Source organism: Quercus lobata, chromosome 10 (genome assembly GCF_001633185.2).
Source record: "Quercus lobata isolate SW786 chromosome 10, ValleyOak3.0 Primary Assembly, whole genome shotgun sequence".
Taxonomy (NCBI): Eukaryota; Viridiplantae; Streptophyta; class Magnoliopsida; order Fagales; family Fagaceae; genus Quercus; species Quercus lobata.
The window spans coordinates 64,663,903-64,690,824 of NC_044913.1; the positions used below are offsets into that span (position 1 = coordinate 64,663,903).

Here is a 26,922-nt window from a genome sequence, read left to right on the forward strand (position 1 = left end):
CAGCCTACTGATTTTCTATGCATCATCAATATACACTATAAAACTAAAGATGTATAACCTTATGTGCTCTCTAATTGTTCTTATGCAACGTCTACAACTTAATCACAGTTGTGTGTTTATTGTGGTGTCTAAGGTTGGAAATAGGGTGACTATACAATTAGCAAGTTATGCAAAAAATCCAATACAAAGATTGTTGACAATTTTAAAATTTTCAGTAAACACTTGAATTGAAACTATAGATCCAGTGTGAAATAGTCATCAATCAAGGCTATTACACCAGGTTATATATTTTTTAGGCATTTTCATTAGATCCACGTGTGCGGAAGTGTCAAATGATTGTGTTCGACATGAGTATAATCACCCCAACTAAAGTGTCTATGCAGTTTTGTTTCATAAAATTATTATTATATTTAGACTCATCTAAAACAAAATAAACATCCCAAAAAATTTCCACAATAACAAAAATTACCAATAGAAAACTAAAAACAATTAAGCACAATTGACCGATTTTACCAAAAACGAACAACCCAATCCTTTTTAAAAAAATTATCAAAATAATTTTGACATTGAGAGTTTATCATATCGACCACAATGATAAGTGTGAGCCTCATTTGAGTCAGCAGTGTCTCTACTAGCTAAGTCTGGGAGAGCCCTAATAGCAATGAAATGTTTTCGTTGTTGAAGACTTATCAGTGCCACAAAGCACTTATCTCTCTCTCTCTCTCTCTCTCTCTCTCTCTCTCTCAGGGTTTCGCAAAATTTATACAAACTCGTCATTCTAAAGCCATTTGGTATTTTTTTCTATAAAATATTGGAACGTGTAATTTGAACATAATTGGCTGTTAAAAGGTCAATTTTCATCTCTATACTTTGTTTGAATCAGCATGGTGGCAAGTCGATATATTTTTTGTTGAGCAACTTTGGTTCAAATCCTTCACGCCTGCAATTTTATTTTTTTGAATTTTCAATTTTCAGTCCATAAGCTGAAAAGCCCACAAGATCCTACGCCTAAGAAAAACCCTAGTTCATCCCAAATCTTCTTTCCTTCAATATCAGTGATAACAGCCACCGATTTTCCTCTCTTTCTCTGCCCTTTTGTTCGAAGTCTCCACCGTTTCTCATCATTAAAATCTCAGTATGTCTCATCCTTTTTCTTTAGTTTTCCATCTAGGTTTTTTGCCGTTTGGCTTTTGTATTGTTGAATTGTTATTAATTTTGTTTTGTTTTTGTTTTCCTATTGGTTTTGCAGGGTCAAGGACAGACACAGGTGGGGGCTCGGCCCCTTTGGCCCAAATTTTTTTTTTTAGGTAGGTTAATTGTCAAAAAAATAAAAAAAAAAGGACTTGGGCCCCCTTACAAAAAGCTTGGCCCCCTCTGAAATTGTAAACCATTAACCCACCGGCCAGCCCACATGTAAAAATAAAAATAAAAAAAAGGTCCAAAAATGTAAACCCAGCAATCCGACCGAAGACTCCGGTCTCCTCTCCAAAGTCCAAACGGAAAAACAAAAGAAAAAAAGAAAAGAAAACCTAAGAAAAAATGCTGCTGCCCACCCCGTGACGCCGCCACCACGCAAGAGCGGCGAGACCCATCTTGCAGACCCACGCGACACCCATCTCGCCGTGACGCCGCTACTGGCTTTGATCTTAAAAGCAATGCCAGACTTCTATCAAATGATACCTTTTTAAATATTTTATGAACAGGTATTAACTTGCAACTCAGTCTGATGAGCGCCTATACATATGTAAGGTCTGGTATTACTTCAATTGTAATTTAATTTCTTCATTATCAAGATGTTTTGACATTTGAATTTGAAATGCTTGGAACCGCAAAAAGGTTTATGTTTTTGTGCAGAGTGTGCTATGGTGCCATATTTGAATTTCTTTGGGACACAACTAACTTCAAAAAAGTAAAATAAAATAACAGGTGTCTGTCTCTCTTGATGACACAATAATTCTACATGAGGGTGGGGATAAGAAGCTGATTGAAGAAAGATGTGCAGAGGTATGCGTTTGGCTTTTCTCTTTAATTCCTTATTTATTTTCAAAATTTTTATTCAGTGTGCTATTCACTTGGATGAATTGTTTGCCAATTTTTTTGATCAATAATTTTGACACATTAGAAATGCACTTAGTGCTACATGCATGGGTGAAATCACAATTCTGATGACCTCCCTATAGTGGTATAAAGCTCTTACCTTTTTTTTTTTTGGTTGTCCCATTGGCTTTTTAGTTTTTATTTTTAATACTCAAATTCAACTCAACTTTACTCACAAAACTTCATTTTCAAAGGTTTTATTTGTTGAATTTCCTCAGCCAGCGTCTACCTTGGTGTTTATTTGTAGTTAAATACTGACAATGAGCATTTTGATTTGCTTTAGGCACCTGCATTCACAATAGCCTCAAATGCTGGTTTTGATGGTGCACTGTTTATTGGCAAATTGTTGGAACAAGATAATCATAATTTGGGTTTTGATGCTGCTAAAGGTTTGTTCTTTTATTTGCTACAAGAATTACCATCGTAGCCAACTTTACAATTTCGCATCCCTTTTCTTATTTCTGGGATTCAATTCTTCTCTTATTGGCGCTCGGGCTTCTGTCTCGGGGGATTTCTGGTCTATGGTAAAGCAAAATAGTGTAGGAAATTTCATGTTGTCTGAGTTGGAGCCTTTTCTGTCCAATAAAAAGAACATGGAAATGTCTGTGTCCAGACCCTGTAGGAATGGGGAGTGTCCACAAAGCCTTGTGCATTGTATGAAAGTTGAATTATTGAGAATGGAAAACTTTCCAACATGTTTATATTGAGAATTCTTATGAAAGTTGAATTATCCAATTTATTGCACGTGGATCTTGTTTCTCTTTCTTTTCTTTTCTAGTTTTTCTATATTTGTCTCAACACCTGGACTAATATCAAGTGATGATTGTTTAAAGTTGTTTATTTAATACTTTCCTGGACATTTATTTAATAATAGTCCTTGTGCAAAATAGGTGTATATGTTGACATGGTGGAGGAGAGAATCAGAGATCCTCTCAAAGTGGTTAGAACGGCTTTAGTCGACGCTGCCAGGTAAAAATCATAGTTGGTTAAATGTGGAATCAATTGGAAAAAAGAATTATCTTTTCTTGTTTCTAAGATCTTGATTAGCTTCTGCCCCTCTCTTTGCATCTGCATTTTTTTAATAAGTGAAGGATAGAAGTTAAATAAGTAATGACTAATGAACAATGTATGCAACTAAAAACATACATACAGATATATATATCAATTGTTTTATGATTTTTTATTTTCTATTTGTTAGTTGCATTTTGAGTTTTTTGTTTTTGTCTTTGTCTTTGTGCTAAACAAAGCCCAGAGTTTGACCTTTGTATTGGTGGAAAATTATTTGTTGCATCCCTAACCTGCTTTTCGTTTCTAGATGTTATCTTTGGTGGGCCTAGGTAGTCAAATTTGCATCCATTTTAATCTAACCTAATGCAGCATTGTCTTCTGTTTGAGGATCTGACCAAAGTATGCCATTCCATACTGTTTTTATGAGGGTCAATGTATAATATGTCTCTTATTTCAGTTGAAGATATTTTATTAGTAAAGAAGTTGCATTATCAAATACTAGGGACCAGGATCTGAATGGTGGCTATGGCAGTTATTTTAGCAGGTTTTTCTGTGGTTGAAAATCAAGCAAGGGACATGTGCATTATGTGAAATTAATCTTTCCAAGATGAATTTAATGGTGTGGGCTGTGTGGTTGGGTGTTCCATGTCATTTTTTTTTCTTTTGCTTACGACACGCCAATACATCACCTTAGCATGGAGGAGCATTATGTACTTGGTTATATGTAGATTTGAGCTCTCTGTGCTTGTATGATTGAGAACTAACCTTTTTTCTTGTGAATGTTTTGTCATTGATGGAAGGATTTGCTCTTCTTCACCTCTGAATCTATCAAAAGGGCTGCTTTGCAAGCTATCAGCAATGACCAAGTTTCTGTTCCTAGCCTTGTAATAGCTGTATTTACTCATGATCTTTGGCTGGATCACTATGAGTGCTATTGTCAGCTGTTTGAAGATGTCTATGCCACTTGCAGAAGGACAACTCTGCTGTTGGTTGGCTTCTCTGCTGGTAGGTGACAAATGCAATTTCAAAGTTAACATTGAGTTGGAGCTTGGATTTGCCTAGAGTCTGCGCATTATCAAGATGCCTGAATTGATGGAGTGCTTTTTGATCAACACCACCGTTTGGCTAGGCCACTGGTGAACTCAGGAGAACGAGGCTGCCCCAGAACTCTCAACTGGTTAAACTTGTTTGCTACCAAACTGATTTGTGGGGTGGATAGAAGAGTCTTGCCGACCACTGAGCCTCTACTATGAGATTCAATGTTTTGTGAATAGCAAATTAAATCTTCAAAATATTGTCAATATTCTTACCTTACAATTAACAAAAAAAGAAAAAAAAAATCTATATAATTTTGAGATCGCATTTGAATATATAATATAGTTTTTTTCCAATTTCTTTTTCACGGTGAATAATGATTCAAGTCATTTGACTAAATTTGGTTAGCTTTGTCAATTGAGAGTCAGGGTAAAGGTGTGGGTCTCCAATCCAACTGCTCCTGCCATCTACAATTCTTGGCATATTTTGGATGGATTTGTCTTTTGCAATATCCTGATTTACTTGATTTGAGGTCTAATTAAGCGAATTATTGTGCACCACAGATGCTTTTAATGTTTCACTTGCTTTCAATTTTGGCCGTGTCTCTCATCAATTTAAGATCTACAGAAAACCTATAAGCCAAATGTTATAAAAAGAGCTCAATATTGGAATGAGTGGGCACCGAAAACGTGGGTTGATGCAGATTATCTTTTAGGGATATTAAAAGATGAACATTTCTGGTGTGATAAAAAGTATTTAGGGAGTAGATGGAATAATAAGTTAGAAGGTTGCAAAATCTTATTGACTGACTGGTAAGAAGTTTCAAAATTTTGGACGCTAGGAATCAAACGGACGCCTAAGCTAGACATCTATCTGCTTCTTTTCTTTTTCTTCTTTGGGTTGGTGAAGCCAACCAAACATCTATTTACTTAAAAGAAAAGAGCCATGGCCAAAATGTCATATAGTCTGCCAAGCAGATTGTCCAAACTCAACATCTCCAAGCAATTGATAGTGCCAAATGCATGTACTAGCTATTATCTCATCATTCAGCATTACTTCACATAACAAATACAGTGCTGGAAACACCTTTTTTTTTGGTAAAGCAGCACAAGTACTGGAAACTAGTTGGTACGGGCAGAAGCAATCAAATACATGTTCAAATGCACAATTTTGTGTTCATGATAAGAAGATTCCTGATTCTATTTTCCAAGCAGTGATTGCAGATTCCTAGTATTGACAATACGCATTGTCTTTCAATGGTACACTAGTGGAGATCACCATTCCATGGTGAGGTGTAATAGAACCAGTACAAAAATATGAGAACAAATTTTTATTCTTACCCCAAAAATGAATCTCACAACACCACAAATATCTTGTATATAATCATTATCCAGAGAAAATTATATAATAAACAACAGTATTTACAAGTAAAGCTTTTTCAGAAGCCGAATATTGTCATGTAAAAGCCCTTTCGGCATCACTTGCGTCTCTATGATTATGAGGGTTGTCAGTCCCCCCCAACCATTCCTCCAGTTTGGCTTCTTTATCAGCCTTGAAATCATCAAAGTTTTCTAAAACTAAAACTAAATTTTTGCTTGGTAAGCTGACATCATTCTGTTCTTCTTCTTGCAGTGGATCATCTTCAAACAACATAAATTGATATCTAAAAACATGCAGTGCAACTCACATAAACAAGGGTAGTGCAACTTATGAAATTCAATCTCCCTTTCAATTAAAAATAAAATTCACTAAATTGCAGCATTTTCCAAAAAATTCAGTTATCAAATTATACAAATCACTGTCATTCTAGTGACCGAAAAATATCTTGTAGTGGAGTATTTCTAGCATTTTCTATTATTTTTGAACGTTGTTCATTTTCCTTTGAAAGCACTAGATTTGATGCCAACTTGTATCGAATACGTTCTGACCAACTCTCCTGAAAAAAGTAGACATTGTTGATGAATAAGAAGCTTAAGCAAATTATGCAAAAACTGTAAAATATACTTCCAATAAATATATTACCATAAAGGTTAGATTCTATTTGATAATTTTTGTATGCATGTGCTTAATAACATACATGCCGCAATCATACCTGAAATATGAAAACAGTTAAAATTTAAAAAATCTAAAGAGTCACACAATAGTTATCATGTAAAAACCTAAATGGTCTCCCTTGCAACCCCATTTTACTAGTCTTTCTCTTGTTGTAATTCTGTCCTTTATGACCAGCTAGTTTATAAATGCATGCCTAGGAATATGACCTATGAACCAAATTAGCTTGTACACCAACTAACAGCTTGTTGGTTGGTTCTTTTTGTTTTTTGAAATCTCCTACTAAAGAAAAAGAAAAAAGAAATATGGATTGTGTAATAATGTTGTGTGTTAGGTTGAATTGGATATGTAGGTTGTTGTCTTACCTAGAAGATATGGTCTTGTTATGTAGGTCTAAATTAACGTGGACCACTTTGATACACACAATTGGGTCAAATAAGATATAAAAAGTAAAAGATAGTCATGATGTGTTAAGGCTTACACAGGGCATGACACATAATGTTTTGTTTTAGGACTCATTGTTGAATTCATGAATCTTGATGTCCTTGATTGAGTGAATAAAATTTGTACTTAAAGAAATTGCAGAATTTTACCCCATTCTAGAATAACCAAATCAAAGAAAAATTAAAATATAAACCTAAATAACCTAAATATAATTTTACCCGACTCTAGACATGATGGCCTTGTTTCTAGATATAATAGCCTAAAGGGCAAAACTTAGATACAATACCTTATGTATTAGGTTCCCTCCCTAAAAATCAGCCATGTGAAATATGAAATATTATCACAACCCCATAATCTTCTCGATCAATTCAAATCAAGCTTGGACAAACAAGTAATAAGTTTGAAAAAAACAACTCAATCCCACTAAACTGTGACTTTATGCACTTATTTCTGGTTTTTAAGCATCAAATTAAAATTACTTCTAGAACCCACTGGTTGTTACACTATTTATGAACGGTATAAAATATTGCAACTTGCCAAACCTAGGACTTGGTTCTTGGTCTTCTTTCTTTGGTTATAAATATGCACAATTGGGTTAGGCTTTGATAGTATCTAACTATTTTGTCAACTAGTTCTCCACTCTGCCTAAGTAAAAGGGTATTCAATGTTCAAAGCCATAACATAAGGCAACAAGTCCTTTCATTTCCTTTGTGTTCTACTGGTTTTTTTGTCAAAAATTTGAATTTTTTTTTCCCTGAGATGGAGAGCCTTTTGGGCCTGCTTAGGATTCATATCCATAGAGGGGTAAACCTTGTAGTCAGGGATGTCAGATGCAGTGATCCTTATGTTGTTATCAAAATGGGCAAGCAGGTAAAAACAGATTTAAGCTATTTTGAACTTACACATAACTGTACTCCTAAGTTAAATACTTCTTGTAGAATTTTCCACATTCAAACTCAAGATTATTTTATAAAAAATATAAACAAAAAAGGAAGAAGAAGAAGAAACCAAGGGAAAAAATAAACCAGAAATTGATGAAAAAAAGTTCCAATACGAGAAATTTTATTTAGCCTCAATCTCTCTGTACATTAACTTATTCACTGACCAATATTGGAACAAACCAAAAATTAAAAAACGAAGACCAGATTTTTTCTGACACAAAAGATAGAAAAACACTTGTTATATGCATACGCAGCTCAATATGAACAAACTCATTTCAACAAACGCCCTCAAAGCCTCAAAACTACTGCTGATGCTTCTTCTTCTTCTTAATTTTGGTATGTATTTAGGACACTTCAATATTTTAATATAGCACAAACCAACTCTAAAATTGTTCTTACTGCCAAGGTGGTTGGAAAAAAAAAATCTCCTAAGTCTATAGGTTCATAGTATTGTGTCCTCCCCACACTCCCAAACAAATCAGTTGAGAATTCAATCTCTGCCACTCAAAACTTGAAAATGCCAAAGAAGTTCGCAGAACCAGCAAATGGTGCATTACCCTATAATAAACTTAGTTATAAAATTTAATTTGTGATGGTTAGACTCTTTTTTCAACTAATAAGGACATCTTCTACAACTCCTAGTTTAGAAAAATCCTAGTGCTCACGTATATCTTGGTAATCAAATACTCTGCATGGAAGGCTTAACTTAGATTTTAATTAAATGGGGAAGCAAATGACCACTTTAAAGTATGTTCAAATGTGAACTGAATGATTTCTAAAACTATTTTTCAGACATTCTGATTGTGGGAGAGAATTCATCCACTAGGTGGCGCATGTTAACATCATTATGTAGCATGTACTGCAAACACCCAGATGACTCAAATCATTTATGGTCTGCATTTAATATTCCTAACCTTCTAAAGTCTTTAAAAGACACTTGTAATGCATTAATTTATATAAGAGAGGCCATACCTTGAGTATATGCTGGTAGTCAGGTTCAGCCTCAGCCTCAGCCTCAGACTATTTTTCTAAAAGTGTTAATTTTATCCCAACTTATGGATAAGGGTTCCCACGTCTCACATCTCAAACTCAAAAGTGTAAAGATTTTTTTTTTTTTCTTTTTTTTGAGAAACCAGTCTGAGAGACAGATCGATGCTTTTATTAAAATATAAGAAAACTAATCAAACAGAGCAAAGGGGGATAATGTCCCCAGGTAAGTCTTCAACCCAAACCTGACGTTCTAGTTCTAGCCCAACCCGAGATTTCTTTGCCAAAGCCCTTCGGTGTAAAGATTAATTTGTCAAATATATAAGAACCGAAATTCAAACAAAACAATAATATCATAAACCCACAAAGTTTAGAGAAATAATATAAACCCATATCAGTGTTAATCATATGTAAAAAGAGAACCTGAAGATTGTGGGTGGCGCCGCCGATTTAGAATGGAAGAGAAGAAGGGCCGCCGAGTCGTACAGGAAGAGATGAAGCACCGTCGAGTTGGATTGGATATGAGTGCGCCGCTGATTTGAATATGGATTGGAAGAGAATAAGCTAGAGAGCGGCGCCGACAAGTGGATTGGATGAGAAGGACCGCCTCCGATTTGAGGTTGTGGGTGCGCCGGGCTCTGAGTGTTTGTGGGTTGCGCCGCAGATGTGGTATCAACGATTTGAGGGTTTTGTTTAGAGAGGCTCTGTGAGGGTTTTGTTTAGAGAGACAAACAGAGCAATGGGTAGAGACGCAAACGTGAGACAGGAGAAAGGCGGAAAAGGCTGATGAATGTTTTAATTTTTTTTTGTTTATATTTAAAACCTGTTTAACCGGTAACCAAAAACCTTTAAAATTATATTAACGGACATGATCAAAATCATAAGAAATAAACGGCCCAGATATAGGTGGGTACTGTACCCCCTTTTTTTGGGGTACAGTAGAATGACCCTATATATATATATATATATATATATATATTTATATTGTAACTTTCATTAAGAAGAAAATAAATACATGGCATCTTGAACTAAAGTAGCCTCAAGCATACTAAGATTTTCCTTTATTTAAATTACATAGTTATCAATACCCTTGGCATGTTGAGCCAAGATATGTGCTTCTTTGTTTCCCTATTGTTTTACGTGGCAAACTTGTACTGTTCTGAACTCCTGCAATTTTTGTTGGATCCCCTTAATAATGGGTGCAATAGTCATTGGTGGGTCACCGGCCCCTTGAACAGCTTTAGCTATAATCTTATTCAAAACTACCGTCGTAGATCCCCACATCCCATGCAAAACTAACACCTTCCTCAAAAGCCTTAGCTTCTACATTTAGAGGGTCGAAAATGATATGTCTTTATTAGAGGATGTAAACTAAAGAGTTTACACCAAGTTCTAATCAAATTTAATTTATATATATATATATATATATTTATACAAGATATAAATTCTTCTCTAACATAATTTAAGTGTATATTTGTGTGAAACTCTCTCCTAAAGACTTGAACCCCGATCTTTGCCCCCTCACCTCTCACAAGCACTTATACTCGTGGAGTAACCATCGCGCCAAGATGCGTAGTGATAATTTATATTTTGTTGACATCCCATCCGTTAAAATGATTTTACATTCAATGAAGCATTTAAATTAGAATGAAGCATTCCTAATTAGGTGCAAAATACATTAAAACATTTGAATAGTATTTTAGCCCTCATTTTTAATATGTGATGGAATTTTTTTATTATTAAAGTGACCATTAAGTTTAACCCAAAAATCCTTGAAATTTTCTTTTAATTTGTATTAATCGGAACACGCAATACACATCTTAAATGGCATAATGCACTAAACTTAATACCAAATCTGTTCCACAAATTTCAAATCAAAATATATGAATTATGTCATCAACATATATACGAATGTGCATATACTCAAGCTCGGTTGTCGTCGTTTGCACAAACTGCTGCCGTGAGGAATCTGATGGGTTCTGTCACCAATACTCAAGCTCTTCGCTGTGCTGTGGTCACTCTCCACTCTCCACTCACTCATGTCAAATTAATGTTACAAATTTTTGTTTGTTTGAATGAAACATAACATATATATAATAGAGAGTATTTTGATTATTTGAAGGTTGTGGCGCGGTTTAATGAGATTATCACTAAGCGGCTGTTAGAGGGAGCTTTGTCTACTTTCAATCATTACTCCGTTCTGGAAGACAACATTGATGTATGCCATTTCTCATTTCATGTCTTCTCTTCTACCTGTGTAACCAACTTTTTTAATTGATAATCTCTTTGTGTCGATCCAATAATGTTGTTATTACTCGTTAGTTACTGCATTATCTGTGGAAAATTACCTTTCTATGTAAAGTCTTGTATTTCTGTGGCCAAATGTGGGATCTTTTTATATTAATACGGTCATATTTGTAATTCGATTCTCACGAAGCTGTTATGTTGTAAATGGGGTGTCAATATTTACTCTTTTTAGTAGCCAATGAGCTGTAGCTCAATTGACACCTTCTCCCCTTGTAAGTGTTAGGTGGAAGGTGAGGTTGTCTATCCAACAATTAAAGACCCTTTGGGTACATGTATAACTTTCCATTTTTTTTTAAATGTACTCCAATTGCTAGTTTTGATTATTGATTATTTAGTTGATGAGTTCGTGTTGTGGTTTAGCCAGTCATTCTAGTTTATGTTCTGAAGTCAGCAGTTTTGATTGTAACTTGTGTGGTGCTACTCTGTATGTGCAGCCTGGGGTCATGTTTGTAATTGTTACTTTCTTGAAGTATTACTTTTGGACAAGTTTTATTTCTTTAATTTTTATCACTGGTTTATCTGAGAAAAAATTAAAGTCATCAAGGGGTTAATTTCCATGATATAATAGTTATTGTTGTTGGCAAAATCCTCCCCCCCCCCCCCCCCCCCCTTCCCCCTCCTTTTTCATAGATGAAAAACAAAGATCAACATAACAGTCACATTCTAGTTATAACTGTTAATATTTGTCAAGGAATATTTTGTTTTAAACCGTTTTGTTATATTAGTAACCCACACAATTTCATGCATATGGGTAAGTACTTGTGCTTGTATGCAAACCTTTCAGTCATAGTCTATTTCAAATTCAAGGTTCTGAAGCATTGCTGATCATAATACTTTAATTCATTTTACTTTGTAAGCTGAATCTATACTTGTGAGCTTAGCAACGGATGCAAAATCATTTCCTTTTTGTTGGTTTCAATCCTAAACACATGGATCATCTTTGCTCTTCCTAAAACCTAAAGTTAGATAACTTCTAAAGAAAAAGAAAAAGTGAAAATCTCTTGTACCATATCTTAGCTTTGCACAATTTAGACTCATTTCATGATATTATTATTTGGGGACATTTCTCACCTAATTGATTACTTATGATCATTTTTTGTTGGCTTTGTATATAAATGCTTCAAAGCTTACAGGGATTTTATGCCCTGTGATTGTTAGCTTGGTCTACAGTTTTGACTTTGCATGAGCAAACTTTGACAAGGCATGATTATTTTCTTCACTGTATCCATCAGGTTGTATGGGTTCCTGGTAGTTTCGAAATTGGTGTTGCTGCAGAAAGGCTAGGGAAGTCCCAAAAATATCATGCAATTTTATGTATTGGAGCTGTGGTATGATTTCTTTTCATTATACCAGTTAATATATTTTGATGAGATATAATATTTCTTCATGAGAGTATTCTTTAACTTGCTTTGTTGAGGACATGCTCGTAACTGGTGCCTAAATCTATGAACCATTTCTATTGTGATTAGATTAGAGGTGACACATCCCACTATGATGTTGTTGTTAACTCAGCAGCATCTGGAGTACTTTCAGCAGGTTTAAATTCAGGTTGGTCTTTCCATTAGTTGATGAATTGATTTCATTTAATAGCCATACATGAAAATAAAATAGCATTCATCTTGCTTATAAATTATAGCAATATTTTGGAAATTGTGTGCTTGTTCTAATGAGCTCTTGCTCAAATGTTACTTCCCCCAACCATATGAATAGGATGGAGGGCTGTTTGAGACCCACAGGGTGCATATTATTTTTCATGTTGGAAATAGACTTTACATATAGAACCTTTTGTCTCTTTTGTCTACTTGAATATACAATACTGGGGTTGAAAATTTGTCTTTGTTTACTGTTAACATAGGAAAGAAAGAATTTGTTCTAAATGTTATATATATATATATATATATATATATATATTTATAAGGTTTATTTATGAAATAGGTTATGCAAGCTCACCATGATGAGCACTCCATAACCAAAAAGAATTACAAAACTTATGAACAAAAATGAAATGAATCTATGAAATCTATGAGTGTTACTATCTGTGAGACCCCACAAAAAGGACTAATCAAACAAGGTGCAAATTAGCATAGCTTCTAGCTCGTTTTTTGATCCATCTTTAGCCTCGAATATGCAATTGTTCTAAATGTTATTGTTGAGAAAAGATAGAAAATCTCCCTGGTGTGCCCCTAATCAAATTTACTTATCATCTAAAGACTGCAAAATCCTAATCGATTGGGTTGGCTGAGAAACAAATTTTCACTTCATTAGACTATTCTCTTTTAAAGTTATTCAATTGTGGAAGTTTATTTTACCTTTATAAAGTTTACTCTTTATATTTTTCTATTAAGAGTTAAATAACTTTGGAATGTGTCAGAAGCTCCCAACTTTGTATGACTTTTTAAAATTTCAAACGTATGTATGTGCACATACTTTTGTTATGTTATTTAGATAAAAATATCTGTAGTCTAAACTCTAAAGTAATTTAGTCAATTGAGTGTGATTGCGGTTGATTATTCACTTATTATTGCTGAAGGCAAGGTGTAACTATACATCAATTTTCTGTCTTTTTTCTATTTAGTATGTTGTTGAGCAACCTACACATCAATTAATGGGAATGCATATTAACAATTTGTTGAGAAAATATGCAGATTTGCTATTAAATCAATGGACTTGTCCCTACTGTCATTCTATTCCTGCTAATCTATTTAATGAGCTTATACTTCCCTTGACCAAGAGTCTTGTAGTTTAGTGGTGTAGCCAATTTATAAGGAGAATCAGGGTTCGAATCCCCCCTCCCCTATTGTTGTAACTACCTGATTATATTTGCCTCCTAACAATAGACTGAAGCATTACCTATTTGACTTTATAGGAGTTCCATGCATATTTGGTGTACTGACTTGCGATAACATGGACCAGGTAATTTGTTAAAACTTTCTATTGTGGTCTCCCCCCCCTTTTTTTTGTGTTCACTAGATGAGATGGGATATTTAAATGTTGCCTTTTACAATTATTGTAGGCATTAAATCGTGCTGGCGGTAAATCTGGCAATAAGGGTTCTGAGACTGCTTTGACCGCTGTAAGTTGATGTTAAAGCTATCTTACAAGAGAATGAAAGGAAGTTGTGTTGTTGTGTTATGTCTAATTAATTGCTAATAATTTGATTTGTGGTATTATATTTTTTTTATCACTCATCTTTCTCTCTTGCTTTTCCCTTGCTTTGTTTCTTTATTACTCTAGGTCTATAAATGAAATTGTGTGATATTAGCTAACATGAAAATTATCAAAGTTTTCATGTTGATTAATTAATCTTGTTCCTCCTACAGATTGAGATGGCATCTTTGTTTGAGCACCATCTGAAGTAAGAGATATTTTAGCTGCCGTTGGACATCATCCATGTTGTGCCAGATTTTCTCTTTTTCTGTGGCTTGCAGTTTCATCTGACAACTATCAGAATATCTTTATCTTGAGAATTCTCAGGAAATTCCAAATGGTCGTCATATCATTCCAAAGAATAATGGGTTATTTGTTGATTGCTTTGCTTCCCCTTGAAAAAGTTTAGTGCTGAAGCTACGTAGACACAATAGGAGCAAGGTTCTTGAATATTGATGTGAAGAATGAGAATTGAGAAGTATCTTTGTACTATGCTCCCTTGTTGTTCTATATGATTGGACATTTTGAATAACATATGCTAGTGATTTTTTTTTTTTTCAAGTGCAAAGTGCAAACCATTAAGCAACAATTCTCGGTAAAAAGCATATGCATATTACCGTCCCACCTGGATGGTGTGGTGGCTAATGCTCTTTAATCCAATTTACCTACAAATATTGCAGATGTATTTGTGGTTTTCATCGATTATTTTGCTTGATGTCATAGTTAAACCATGGCATTTGCCTTTTGCATTTTTTTGTCCAAAGCCATTTTATGAGTTTCTGCTCATAAGCTTGGACAATGTTTCATGTGTCTTTGGTGGGTCAACTTGAATTGGTTTGGTTTGGTTATAAAAGAATACCAAAAGTTGTACCAATATTGATGATTAGATCAGTTTTACATACAGATCATTTGAGATTATTGTAATTTAGTTCCTTAGGACTTTTTCTTGTAGTTCATAGGGCTTGGTAAAATGGTAATGCTTGTAACTAGTATTTTCTTTGTGATCATGTAACTTAGGTATCCTAAAAATAGATAATATAGATCAATAATAATGCATAATGCATTACCTTGGATCTAATTTGATGTTAAGAATATGAGGCTATGGCATGATAAAATAGATCATAAGATATATATGGTTATATACTATTCAAGTACGTAGACACTAGACACAATAAAGCTCAAAAGCTGGGGGACATTAATGCCTACCTTAAGATACTACTTAACTTACTTCCCAAATAACCAACATCAAAATCAAAAGTTGCTTACAGGACAAAGGAAATCTTGCAGTTGCGGCTTTCTTTTCTGTCTCTCCTCCACAGAAGTATTTTGTTTGTGTACCTGTTCTACGAAGCATAAGATGTGGATCCCACACGACATACCTGTAACTGTAACTGTAACTGTAAAGATAATTTCGTAAAATTATATATATACATGTGTGTATACTGTTTATTGAAACCAATTTTATTTATTTATAATTGAATAATATGAGAGAGGAGAGTGGAGGTAAACAAGCTTTGAGACCCAAAAGCTAAGACAATAATGCCTACCTTCCTTCGACACTACTCTATTCCAATATTTGGTGACAGACCCTGACCTGACTAGTGTAGTGACTACTTCACTATTTATTTTGACCAAAATCCCCTTCTACTTTTAGGCTTCTACTCCTCAACCCACCCCAAAATGACCAAAAGCCATTTTAGTATGACACAATCACGTGTTTCATGAGTAATAATGTTAATATTATTGACACAGTCTGATGTGATTAAAGCAATCTCTTTCACCTGGTTTCTAATTCCCTAGTTTGTAGTATTAGACGTGTGTGAGGGTAAAGTGGTCCATTCAAAGTGGCCTTTTATATGGAACCTGGTATTTTAGTCTTCTAGTTCTAGGACATTTACTAACCATGATTCTCTTTACATATTCACGAACAAAGTGAAGGAATTGCCAAAGTATAAAGAAAAAAAAAAAAGCAATAAGAAGCTTAGAATCAAAGTTAAACATAACACAACTCAAAACAAAGATCTTCAACAAGATTTATGCTGGGAAGGGGCCAAAGCTTCATGTTTATGGATTTATTTATGCATGCTTATCTTTAAAAAGAAATGTTAATTAAGTACCACAGTATTCGGTCGGAAATTAGATCCTAGACACTAGACATGCATTGGAAGATTTCTCTGCAATAGCCATGAGGAAGAAGAAAGCAAAATATTCCCTTCTTATTCTCTCTATTAAATCTCAATTGCAGTAGAGAGGAGAGAAGGGGCACATAACTATTGTTACAACAAAAGTTGCGTATAATATCATAGATATCATAGCTTTCTATTGCTCTATCTTGTGAGTTGTGATGGTGATATTGCAGCTTTCTCTTCCCACCCATGTAAATCCTCAAACAAATGGTGCCATTACTGGATTAACAAGAACATGTCAAAAACGCTCATCAAAGTTTCATTCTACTCTTCCTCCAAGATTGTTCATAACCAATTCACATGAATCTCAATACCCCTTTTCACTGTTCCATCCAGCTAATGAGGTGTCACTAAAAATCTTTGAATGATATTCCTAATGTTCTTTTTTTTTTCTTTTTTTCGTGCATAATCATATAAATTCATCATGACAATTGTTATCTTATTTGTTTTTCTAGGCATTAGTTGTAATCTGTTTAACCCGTATTCCTTGGCACCGTTCTGGAAGAGTGGCACCAAGTATTTGTGATTTATATTTCTGATTTAATTGTTGACAGGGTGTAGCAGCAATTGTGTTTGGAGATGGATCGGAGTCAAGGCTTTACCCATTGACTAAAAGAAGATCAGAAGGGGCTATTCCTATAGCAGCAAATTACAGACTTGTTGATGCGGTTGTTAGCAACTGCATTAATAGTAACATAAACAAGATATATGCTCTTACACAATGCAACTCAACTTCTCTCAATTCCCACCTTTCCAGGGCTTATTCTGGATTAGGCCTTGGGAGAGAAGGCCTTGTCGAAGTAATTGCTGCTTATCAGAGCCCTGAATATGAAGGCTGGTTTCAGGTTTAAATGCATACATTTCTCTATTACAAAGATTTAAATTCATAATACATGTATGCATAAATTTATGTTTTTTTGGCTATTCATGATTCTATGAACTCAATGTTAGGGAGCTGCAGATGCTGTTAGAAGATGCTTGTGGGTAATGGAAGAGTATCCAGTGTCTGAGTTTCTGATCCTTCCTGGTCACCACCTCTACAAAATGGACTACCAGAAAATCATTGAGGCTCATCGAAACAGCAAGGCTGACATAACTATTGCAGCATTGGGGGCTTCGAGAGATCAAGACCCAGGTTTTGGCTTTCTGACCGTGAATTCTGAAAATCAAGTTCTAGAGTTTAGATTGAAGTCAGAGAGTAAGCCAATCAGTTTTGTTTCTGTAAGTTCTCTCCCGCTCTACTCAAGCTCTCCTATGTTTAAATTTTGGTTTTATAATTATTCTGGGAATTTTATGAGGAGATTCAAATCTGAAATTCAGGAGGAAACCTCAAGAAAATGCAATGATATTGCTTATTGTTATTCAAGTATGGGAATATATCTCATTAACAAAGATACAGTAGTAAAGCTCCTAAGAGAACATTTTCCCAAGGCAAATGACTTTGCAAGTGAAGTAATACCAGGTGCAATATCCATAGGAATGAAGGTCAGACTTACTGTGCATGCCCTTCCTCTTTGTTGCTTTTCTTTCCAAATATGAAAGTGCTCTCTCTCATTTTTTTCTTTTCCCATTCAAATGTGTTGTAGCAATTGTTTCTCTTTATACTTGCAATCAGTGATAAGATTCTCCTCCTTTGTGAGGTTTAGGTACAAGGTTTTATCTTTAATGAATATTGGGAGGACATGAGGAGCATTGAAGCATTCTACCAAGCAAATATGGAAAGCACAAAGAAAGCAAACATAGGATTTAAGTCAGTAACTTTAATACCGGGAAAGGCTGAAAGTATAATGGCAGTTCATCACTTTAGTGAATGTTTTGCCTAAATTGAACACCTCACCTACTAACACAAACTTCATCCTTTCATAGCAGTTTCTTTGATAAAGAGTCTCCTATGTATACTTTGCCAAGGTGTCTGCCTTCAACTCTTATAACTGATGCTGTCATAACAGATAGTGTCATCGGAGGTGGTTGCATTCTCAATGTAAGGAACTGCTTTATTTGCCTCTTTAAGTTTTGATAGTAAATTTTGATGGTAATCAGTTACAGAGTATGAAACAATTACATATACATAAAACAAGGAAACATTCACATCATGCAAATGTTTTCTTAGTTGTAAAGTTTGTTTTACTCTGCTGTTTCTAATATATTTTTGACCTTTCTAAGAGTAGAGGTGCAAGATCAAAGGTACGGTAGTTGGTATGAGGGCAAAAATTCGAGAAGGGGCAGTAATCGAGGATTCAGTGATCATGGGTTCTGATGTCTATCAAGTAAGAGAGATCTAAATCATTTATACATAGATCACTTTGTACATATTTTGGATAGTTTAAAAGAACTCAAAAATGAAATGTTTTAGCTCTTTTTCCCATACAGACTTCAAGTAATTTCTTTCCAAATCCTCATTAATAAATAATAATCTAATTTATTGTGCAAGTGTATGTTCTCAACAGATGGAAGATATTCAGTGTGGCATGAACAAGAAGGGCATTGACATTCCTATAGGAATTGGGGAAGATACTCAAATACGGAAAGCCATTGTAGATAAGAATGCAAGAATTGGCAAAAATGTTTTGGTATGTAAAATACAAGAGATAGTCAATAGTTCTAAAGAGCAGATTGAATCAAGCTCATGAGCATTATTAACTTTCATTCTAAAGCTAATTAAACTGTCAAGAAATTTATTCATATTCTTAGAATGAACGCAATAAACAACTTCATTAATATATTATTTGTCATCCATTTTCAGATTTTTCTTTAATATTTGCACTTGCATTGTTATCCCCAGCATGCACGCATTGAACAATAAAGTTTTTTAAGAGCAGAAGAGCGAAAGAGTTATCTGTTAAACATCTTTTGTGTTCATGGCTTTATCTAGAAACCACCATACGAATTGTGCCTTTGTCCCTCCAACCTGCAATTGAATTAATATGTGGTTCCTCTTTTTCATAGTTCATTGTCCATCATGTGTTCTAAATTAGAGGCATTTCTTGTCCTACTATTGGTTTGGTGCAGATTATTAACAAAGACAATGTCCAAGAAGGCAACAATGAAGCTAATGGCTTCATCATCAGTGGTGGAATAGTGGTCGTTCTTTGTTGCGCAGTGATCCCAGATGGCAGCATTGTATGAGAGTTATGAGTCAAACTTATTTTTTCCAATTTGATTCTTCACTCAAAAAAAAAAAGAGAACAATGTCCTGGTAGCTTAGGAGCAAATGTATACTGCATTGTTTACCAGAGGCATTGCCAACAACAAAGGAAGAGCTTAATGGCATTGCTCAATTGTCCCATGAAAGAGAACCTAGGTCTGAATCACCCCTCCCCATTAATTGAAAAAAGAAAAGAAAGTCATAGTCATTCACATATTTTATTTTATGTAATTTGCAAATTCCACATTCCTTCATTGTTTCTGTAAATTTCGCATGAGGAGAATATGATTCAAATCCTCCTCCCCATATATTGTAAACAATAAAAAGAGAAATGAATTTCATTGTCATTCACAGATTTTATTGTGTGTATTCCTTCATTGTTTCTCTATTACATAAATCTGTTAAAATAATTCAAATTTTTTTTTTGGTAAAATAAAAGTCCTTTGGACCCATTAATCACATTTTGTCAATGTTAATCCCTTCATTTAAAAATAGAGAAACAAATTGAGGGAAAAAAAATATATATATTGTTGGGTTAAGATAGCTTGACCCTAGTTAATTATTCAATTACCCAAGTTTATTAATTAAATTCAATTTACATGCAAAATGTGAAGGCATCAACAAATACCACAAATGCTAAGTGCAGCGGAAAATAAATTAGACGCGATGATTTGTTGACAAATGGGGAAAACTTCACAAGGCAAAAATTTCATCAAGTGGTTTTAAAGTCACTACTCCCAAGAATTCACTAATCAACAATCAATCGGTTACAAGTATAAGAAATCTTACCAACTATCCTGTCCTATCCGGATATCAACTTACAATTGAACCTCTATTCTAATACCCAATTGGACTTGATTTTGTGGTAGTCTCATTTCCTTTGATGCACAAACCTTCAATTTGTGACTAACCCTTTGCATTGATCCAAAGTACGTGACTAACTCCATAGCAACCCTTTGATTGTTGTAGTTGATTTACATCAACTTCAGAGAAAAACGCCAATAAGATCTTCAATGTTGGTGCTAGAGAATTTGTTTGGTTACAGAACCTACAAGAAACGTATCAAGAATTCTTTGGTTTGGTAAAATAGAGAAAACTTGGTTACAAAACCCTAGTCACATAAACAGAGTATTCTCTCTCAAAAAAAACTCAAAAAAAAAAAAAAAAAAACCCTCTAATAGATGACTTATGATATCTTTTAAATACTGGTTCAAATGGATCTTAATTCGGGCTTTAAACGAATAAGTTATAGGCTTTTTCGCGTTGCTGATTTTTGCTGATATGCAAAGCTCAATCTATCGAGATGCTATTATCGAGACTTCTATCAAGGACAAAATCTTGATCTATCAAGCTGTTATTGAGGAGACATTAAGTTTCAACATCTATCAAGTTACTATTGAGACCTCTATCAAGGTATATGTTTAAAATGTGTTTTTCTTGAACTTTTCTTTAGCAAACTTTGTATCTTCAATTTGGTCTTCAATTACAACTTTAAGACACATTAAATCTCAATAAAAGATATATATATAATTTGACATGGTTGACAATACCAAAACATATGACCCTAACACATATCCCTAAAATAAATAGTAGTAGACAAAAACGACACCGTTTACTTTGCAAACTACAGCATAACCAATCTCTTTCTTTCTTCTCTTATCCGTTGTGTTGAGCCTTGAGAGAGCTTCAAATATCTGTGACTGTGATATCATTTCTTCTGCTCTGTTCTACGCTCCAACTATTTGCTATAAAACAACATCGAATTAAAGGGTAGAGCTTTGTGGGGCTTTTGCTTTACCGCTTCCGTTTTCTCAACACTCTGAGTAATGGGTATGTTTCACTTTCTCAACAACTTGTGAATTCTCTTCATGGGCAAGTAATTTGAATTGCTTGCTCACTGTTTGAATTAGTTTCTTTAGTGTTTATCATTTTGCTTAGGAAAAAGAAGAAGAAAGATATAGGAATTAGGAAGAGAAACAATGGAAGGGTTGTTAAACACATTCCCTAACCAAACTTGCTTTAAACCCTTCATTTTTTATCCTAAGATAGTTCATAAGCTTCCAATGCTAAAATTGAGAACTGGGTTTTTTACTCGAAAACCCGAGCTAGGTTTTGTGAGAAGAAACTGTATAAATTTAGGTAGAGATAGTCATGCTATTAGCTCAGTGAGTGTTGATGGTGGTGATGAAGAAAAAGAAAAAGAAAGTAGTATGGATTGGGAATTGGAGTTCCTTGGGGAGCTTGACCCTTTGGATGTTAAACCTCCTAAGAAAAAGAAAAAACAAATTAAGTCTAGGTTGTTGGCAGATACTGATGGAATGGATTGGTGTGTGAGAGCAAGAAAGGTTGCCCTCAGATCAATTGAAGCAAGGGGGTTGAGTCATAAAATGGAGGATTTGGTTGCCGTCAAGAAGAAAAAGAAAAAGAAGAAGAAGAAATTGGTAAACAATGAGAAAATTGATAGGAAGCTCAAGGAAGTTGAAGAAGATTTGGATTCTGATTCGGAGGATGACTTTGAATTGCAAGATATGGAAAATTTGGATGATATTGATGATCTAAAAAGGAAGGTCAGTATGATGGCGGGCGGGATGTTTGAAGAGAAGAAGGAGAAGGCAATGGAAGAACTTGTTCAGAGGTTGTCCCAATTTTCGGGGCCCACTGATCGTAGGAAAGAAATTAACTTGAACAAAGCTATTATAGAAGCACAGACTGCAGAGGAAGTGTTGGAGGTTACTGCTGACACAATCATGGCCGTTGGGAAAGGCTTAAGCCCCTCACCTCTCTCTCCTTTTAACATTGCTACTGCTCTTCATCGTATTGCTAAGAACATGGAGAAGGTTTCAATGACAGAAACACGTAGGCTGGCTTTTGCCCGTCAAAGAGAGATGTCTATGCTTGTGGGTATTGCAATGACGGCCTTACCAGAATGTTCAGCTCAAGGTATCTCGAATATATCATGGGCATTGTCCAAGATTGGAGGTGAGCTTCTTTATCTATCAGAAATGGATAGAGTTGCAGAGGTGGCCTTAACCAAAGTTTCAGAATTCAATTCTCAGAATGTTGCTAATGTTGCGGGTGCTTTTGCTTCAATGCAGCACTCTGCTTCTGACCTCTTTTCAGAATTGTCAAAAAGGGCATCGGATATAATTCACACTTTCCAGGAGCAGGAACTTGCTCAGGTCTTGTGGGCTTTTGCTTCTTTACATGAGCCTGTTGACCCTTTGCTTGAATCTTTAGATGATGTCTTCAAGAATGCTAGCCAATTTAAATTCTGTGAAGATAGCAGTTTGGACAGCAATAAAGCTCTTGATTCTGATCAAGCTTTAAGATCTCCTGTCCTCAATTTCAATAGGGATCAACTTGGAAATATAGCTTGGTCTTATGCTGTTTTTGGACAAATGGAACGGAATTTCTTTTCTCATTTATGGAGAACCCTGAGCCACTTCGAGGAGCAAAGGATTTCGGAGCAGTATAGGGAGGATATCATGTTTGCTTCTCAAGTTCATCTTGTGAACCAATGCTTGAAGCTAGAGTACTCACATCTTCAGTTATCTCTAAGGAGTGCTCTCGAGGACAAAATTTCTCATGCAAGAAAAACTAAGAGGTTTAATACGAAAACAACTTCATCATTTCAGAAGGAGGTAGCTCGTCTCCTCGTTAGCACTGGCCTCGATTGGGTCCTAGAATATGTTGTGGATGGGTATACTTTAGATGCAGTTTTGGTTGATAAGAAGGTTGCTTTGGAGATTGATGGGCCAACTCATTTCTCAAGGAATACCGGTGAGTGTTGCCTACTTTTATTACAGTATAGCATGTCCTCTCTGCTGATATTTGAGTGAGTTATTTGAACAACTAATGATTTAGATTGTCATCAATCATATCTCTGCAGGGGCACCTTTAGGGCATACCATGCTGAAACGCCGCTACATTACTGCTGCCGGTTGGAAGGTTTATTCATTGTCAAATCAAGAGGTGAGTTTTCATGTTTTACATTCTCCTGAAATTTGATAATATTTTGCTTTAGCAGATATCTCTCAACTTGGTTTACATGGCATAATAAAACCATTTTGAAAATCATAAGAAGGCCTTGGCCAAAAAGAAAAAGAATGGTGATAAAAGTTAACATCTTTAAGAGACTTTTATGGCTCAGTTATATTTCTGCCCTTGCTTAATAATCTGTCTGCAGTTATATAAATGTTTGCCATATCAACATATGCACGTCACATGTACATGCAGTGAAAGCATGTGTTTTTACTTATATATTATAAACCTTGAGCACTATACAGATGGAACAGCCCCTCATCTCCAATCAAGATGATCTTTGGTGTGCATGAAAGCAGTGGGAAGAAGTAATCAACAGTGGCTCTGGCAAAATATGAGTCCCACAAAAGTTATGGAGTGTATTTCTAACAAATCTTACACCACATCTAATTAGGCACTCACTTTATATATGTACAGATGCACATGCATGTCTGTTTATATGGATATACAAAGAAGAAGATTATCTTCAAATTAATGATAAATATAATTTAATCATCATTTATGCATGTAGTGTGATATTATTTGTGTTATGCTAGACCCTTTTCTTTTCACCTTTGAGTACCACGTCAACACAACATGACATGAGTAGATAGATACGGCTGTCAAACAATTCAAAATGGTGGATGTTATACTGTAACAAACAAACATGACAGTTGGGCGTATATGTGATCACCAAACACACATAGCTAAGTCCATTTTACATAGAAAAGGTTTATGCCTATATTTGTTGTCCCTTTCATAAACTTCACTTATGTCATGCTTTGTTAACTAATCTTTTGCACAATCAATTTCAAGCCTAGAGAAGGGAGGGTTGAGTAGATTGATGGTTATTATAATACTTATTCACCATGGATGAATATAGATCCTTTGTTGAAGGTAAGGCTTAGTTGAGTTCAGTATAATATCCATTTTATCAATTGAGCCATCTTATCTAGACTTTGTTTTTTGGATAATAATGAATTTTTTTGAGACCAAAAAAAAAAAAGTCACCAACTCCAAGAATACAGGATGTATAGAACTGTGGACAATACAATCAAGCACACAAATTACAATGATCTATCAAATCACAAACCAATCATAGTCTATAACTTCCTACAACTGTCATTCAATCCAATATAGTTTAAAAGAAAAATAATTTAAGATCCAGCAAGGTTCTCTCAAAATCCTCAAAGCTTCGGTCATTTCTCTCCCTCCAAAGACACCACATCAAACAATGGGGAGCAACCATCCAAATAACTCCATTCCAATGACAACCAACCCTCCCTTGCCAACAAGCTAGTAAATCAACAACTTTGGCATTACCCAATTAACTCCAAACAAACTGAACACCATAGACTTCTTGTTTACTTATTTTTCTATCTGAATAGGCTCTATGATAAAACAGTGTCCTATAAATAGGAAAACATTTGAGCAGTATATTTTTGTGGATGAACACAGTTTCCCTGGAGTAAATAAGTTGCATAGCTGGAACCAATGCCCGTTGTTGAAGGCCTTACTTCTATAGCAAAGTCCAACCCCCTAAAATACAGACATACAGTGTCTTGCAGTCAACCACCAGACTGCATTAGAAATATAGGATTGAGCAAATGTGTTGGAACAAGACAATTTCCATTTTTTCAAAATCTGATATTTTGATTTCCACTCATACATATAATTCTCATCTTAAAATATGAAAGCATTTCCCAGTATCACTTTGGACATTTTGTTCATAGTCAGTAGTGGTAAAGACACCTATGTACATATTGCACAACCAAGTGAAAATGGGCATATTATTAGGGACTTATTTAGATCTCTATTTGGTAGTTGCTTATTATTGGGAAACCTGCCATGCATCTTTGTGGCCAGCTATTCTAGAACAGGGAATCTACTCAATGGAAAGAATTCTTCAATCTTCGTACACAAAAATTAGCTTGGTTTTGTCGTCACTGCCATTTATGTAATTTTTTTTTCCCAAATTGATCAAACGATACAGTATCTACTAAAATGATTTGGGCACAAAAATTGCCCGCATTAGAGGTTGTATGCCTCGATTGAGATATCTTTGGTCTCGCATAAGAGAGAGGGCTGCTTGACTTGGACATGAGCAACTACTATGTGTTACACATCTTCAAATATTTGTTGAGCAGGGCCCAAATTTAGCCCATACAATTTTTAAATTGCCTCATAAACATGTTGATTCTGAGTGATGACTATCTCATGAGAACAAAACACGACTTTGTAATGTCTTTAAATTGAATTGTGGATTATTATCAATGGCATACTATTTCTTACATGTTCTGGACAAGGTAATTGAAGTCCTGATGGAGTATTATGGTCCATCTATTTTTGTTTTTGTTTTTGTTATCTGTTTGTTTCTTCCCAATTTAAATCAACTGATAAAATGGCTTTCTTGGTCTATTTTTTCTAGTGGGATGAACTTCAAGGCAGCTCCGAGCAACTAGACTACCTAAGGGAAATTCTCAAAGACCACCTAGGAGGAAGCAACAGCAACATTGCATGATCAGAGAGAATTGAAGATTGTCAATTGAGAGTTATTGAAATTTTGGTAGATTTGTATTCATGACCCAAAGAAAGAAAGGAGAAGGCAGATATGTATCTTTGAGTGGAGTAGAATCAAAGTTCCTCGTATAAATTAAAACGTGTTAGTGAAATACATATTTGTAGATAATTTCCATGCTTGTGGATGGCATGAGTTACACATCAACAACTATAGTGTTCATAATAGTCTGCACTATGGGCAAGAAGCAAAAGCAGTATGGTTATTTGACAGAACCTTGATAGGTCTTCAGTAAGACCCAAGAGTTTGGGTTTTGGGTCCACTCCATCTCCGTGGCCCAGTGGGGGCATATGGGCCTTCCATTGCGACCCATCTCTTTCACATGGTATACGTCCACTGCTCAGAGATGGATTCTAGGAGACTTTTAACATTCAATTTTCCTTCTAAATTAATCTGTTTCCTCTTTTACCCATCCAAAAAAAAAAAAAAGTAGGAAATCAAAAAAAATAAATAAAATTAGACTTTAAATAAATAAATAAAAACACCTTCAATGTTGATTGACAAAATTTGATATAATGTCTCTATCGATTAAAAACCTCTACTTACGGTTCATCTATTGAAGTGTGTTGCATTGAAGAACTTTGCACCAATTATCTATATCAATCTAGAATTGCTTTAGGAATTCAGTCACGATGATATGAAATTTGTGCAACCGTTAGCTGCGTTGATAGGAGATCCGTGTTAACCAAAGAAGGCTTTGGTAGACCCTAAAGCCTTTTCTAAAACTTCTAAAGGTCATTATCGTTAGAGCTACTACCCATATTAGGAGTGGAATTCTAGATTATTGAATCTTCCAAAAGAGGAAAGTCAAGGATTATCTCACTTAGAAAGTATCATTCTCACTATTTGTCCCATGTTCAATCAAATTATTTAATCTTCTAAAAGAGCTAAGCTAAGAGGTAAGTCGGGGATTATCTCACTTGGAAAGTATTATTTTCACTATTTGAATCATGTTGAATCAAATTTAGTCAACCC

General features: G+C 34.9%; 3 protein-coding genes and 2 long non-coding RNA genes across 10 annotated transcripts; 4 read left to right on the plus strand and 1 right to left on the minus strand.

The window, feature by feature from the left end:
* The first annotated feature begins 1,435 nt into the window (after nt 1-1,435).
* Nucleotides 1,436-4,496, plus strand: LOC115963128. Of its 3 annotated transcripts, none has more exons than XR_004085707.1 (6): nt 1,436-1,749; nt 1,855-2,004; nt 2,381-2,486; nt 2,988-3,066; nt 3,906-3,989; nt 4,076-4,496. It is a non-coding gene; the product is annotated as an uncharacterized LOC115963128 (long non-coding RNA). The 3 variants fall into 3 exon arrangements; XR_004085709.1 differs by having other exon boundaries at nt 1,436-1,703; XR_004085708.1 differs by having other exon boundaries at nt 1,439-1,703; nt 1,927-2,004.
* Nucleotides 4,497-5,488: 992 nt separating this feature from the next.
* Nucleotides 5,489-9,344, minus strand: LOC115962499. Of its 2 annotated transcripts, XR_004085445.1 has the most exons (3): nt 8,988-9,344; nt 6,163-6,232; nt 5,489-6,076 (listed from the first exon to the last, which is right to left on the minus strand). It is a non-coding gene; the product is annotated as an uncharacterized LOC115962499 (long non-coding RNA). The 2 variants fall into 2 exon arrangements; XR_004085444.1 differs by lacking the exon at nt 6,163-6,232.
* A 415-nt stretch (nt 9,345-9,759) lies between these two features.
* LOC115965238 (6,7-dimethyl-8-ribityllumazine synthase, chloroplastic-like) lies at nt 9,760-14,550 on the plus strand. Its single transcript, XM_031084411.1, has 8 exons — nt 9,760-9,778; nt 10,493-10,578; nt 10,687-10,782; nt 12,104-12,199; nt 12,341-12,419; nt 13,738-13,784; nt 13,885-13,944; nt 14,192-14,550. Exons 1-8 carry the CDS (start codon nt 9,760-9,762, stop codon nt 14,228-14,230), a joined length of 522 nt encoding a protein of 173 aa, XP_030940271.1. The 3' UTR covers nt 14,231-14,550.
* A 1,803-nt stretch (nt 14,551-16,353) lies between these two features.
* LOC115965862 (inactive glucose-1-phosphate adenylyltransferase small subunit 2, chloroplastic-like) lies at nt 16,354-19,412 on the plus strand. 2 transcript variants are annotated; one of them, XM_031085153.1, is made up of 9 exons: nt 16,354-16,548; nt 16,759-17,049; nt 17,156-17,425; nt 17,525-17,689; nt 17,851-17,954; nt 18,074-18,185; nt 18,373-18,471; nt 18,652-18,774; nt 19,214-19,412. In XM_031085153.1, the coding sequence occupies exons 1-9, from the start codon at nt 16,363-16,365 to the stop codon at nt 19,328-19,330; spliced, it is 1,467 nt and encodes a 488-aa protein (XP_030941013.1). In that variant the 5' UTR covers nt 16,354-16,362; the 3' UTR covers nt 19,331-19,412. The 2 variants fall into 2 exon arrangements, with proteins under 2 accessions (XP_030941013.1, XP_030941012.1); XM_031085152.1 differs by having other exon boundaries at nt 17,156-17,689.
* Nucleotides 19,413-20,968: 1,556 nt separating this feature from the next.
* LOC115963776 (RAP domain-containing protein, chloroplastic-like) lies at nt 20,969-26,312 on the plus strand. 2 transcript variants are annotated; one of them, XM_031082940.1, is made up of 3 exons: nt 20,969-23,129; nt 23,239-23,321; nt 23,636-25,767. In XM_031082940.1, the coding sequence occupies exons 1-3, from the start codon at nt 21,329-21,331 to the stop codon at nt 23,681-23,683; spliced, it is 1,932 nt and encodes a 643-aa protein (XP_030938800.1). In that variant the 5' UTR covers nt 20,969-21,328; the 3' UTR covers nt 23,684-25,767. The 2 variants fall into 2 exon arrangements, with proteins under 2 accessions (XP_030938800.1, XP_030938799.1); XM_031082939.1 differs by lacking the exon at nt 23,636-25,767 and adding an exon at nt 25,798-26,312 and having other exon boundaries at nt 20,971-23,129.
* The last annotated feature ends 610 nt before the right edge of the window (nt 26,313-26,922 follow it).

Excerpts from the sequence above, each read along its gene's own strand:
- LOC115965238 (XM_031084411.1), top strand. Across the intron at positions 10,579-10,686 it reads AAGCTCTTCGCTGTGCTGTG|GTTGTGGCGCGGTTTAATGA; the intron begins GTCACTCTCCAC and ends GATTATTTGAAG. Across the intron at positions 13,785-13,884 it reads CTTGCGATAACATGGACCAG|GCATTAAATCGTGCTGGCGG; the intron begins GTAATTTGTTAA and ends CAATTATTGTAG.
- LOC115965862 (XM_031085152.1), top strand. The coding sequence starts at position 16,363 with ATGGTGATATTGCAGCTTTCTCTTCCCACCCATGTAAATCCTCAAACA. Across the intron at positions 16,549-16,758 it reads TGTTCCATCCAGCTAATGAG|GGTGTAGCAGCAATTGTGTT; the intron begins GTGTCACTAAAA and ends AATTGTTGACAG. Across the intron at positions 17,690-17,850 it reads CAATATCCATAGGAATGAAG|GTACAAGGTTTTATCTTTAA; the intron begins GTCAGACTTACT and ends TGTGAGGTTTAG.
- LOC115963776 (XM_031082939.1), top strand. The coding sequence starts at position 21,329 with ATGGAAGGGTTGTTAAACACATTCCCTAACCAAACTTGCTTTAAACCC. Across the intron at positions 23,130-23,238 it reads TCATTTCTCAAGGAATACCG|GGGCACCTTTAGGGCATACC; the intron begins GTGAGTGTTGCC and ends ATATCTCTGCAG. Across the intron at positions 23,322-25,797 it reads ATTCATTGTCAAATCAAGAG|TGGGATGAACTTCAAGGCAG; the intron begins GTGAGTTTTCAT and ends TATTTTTTCTAG.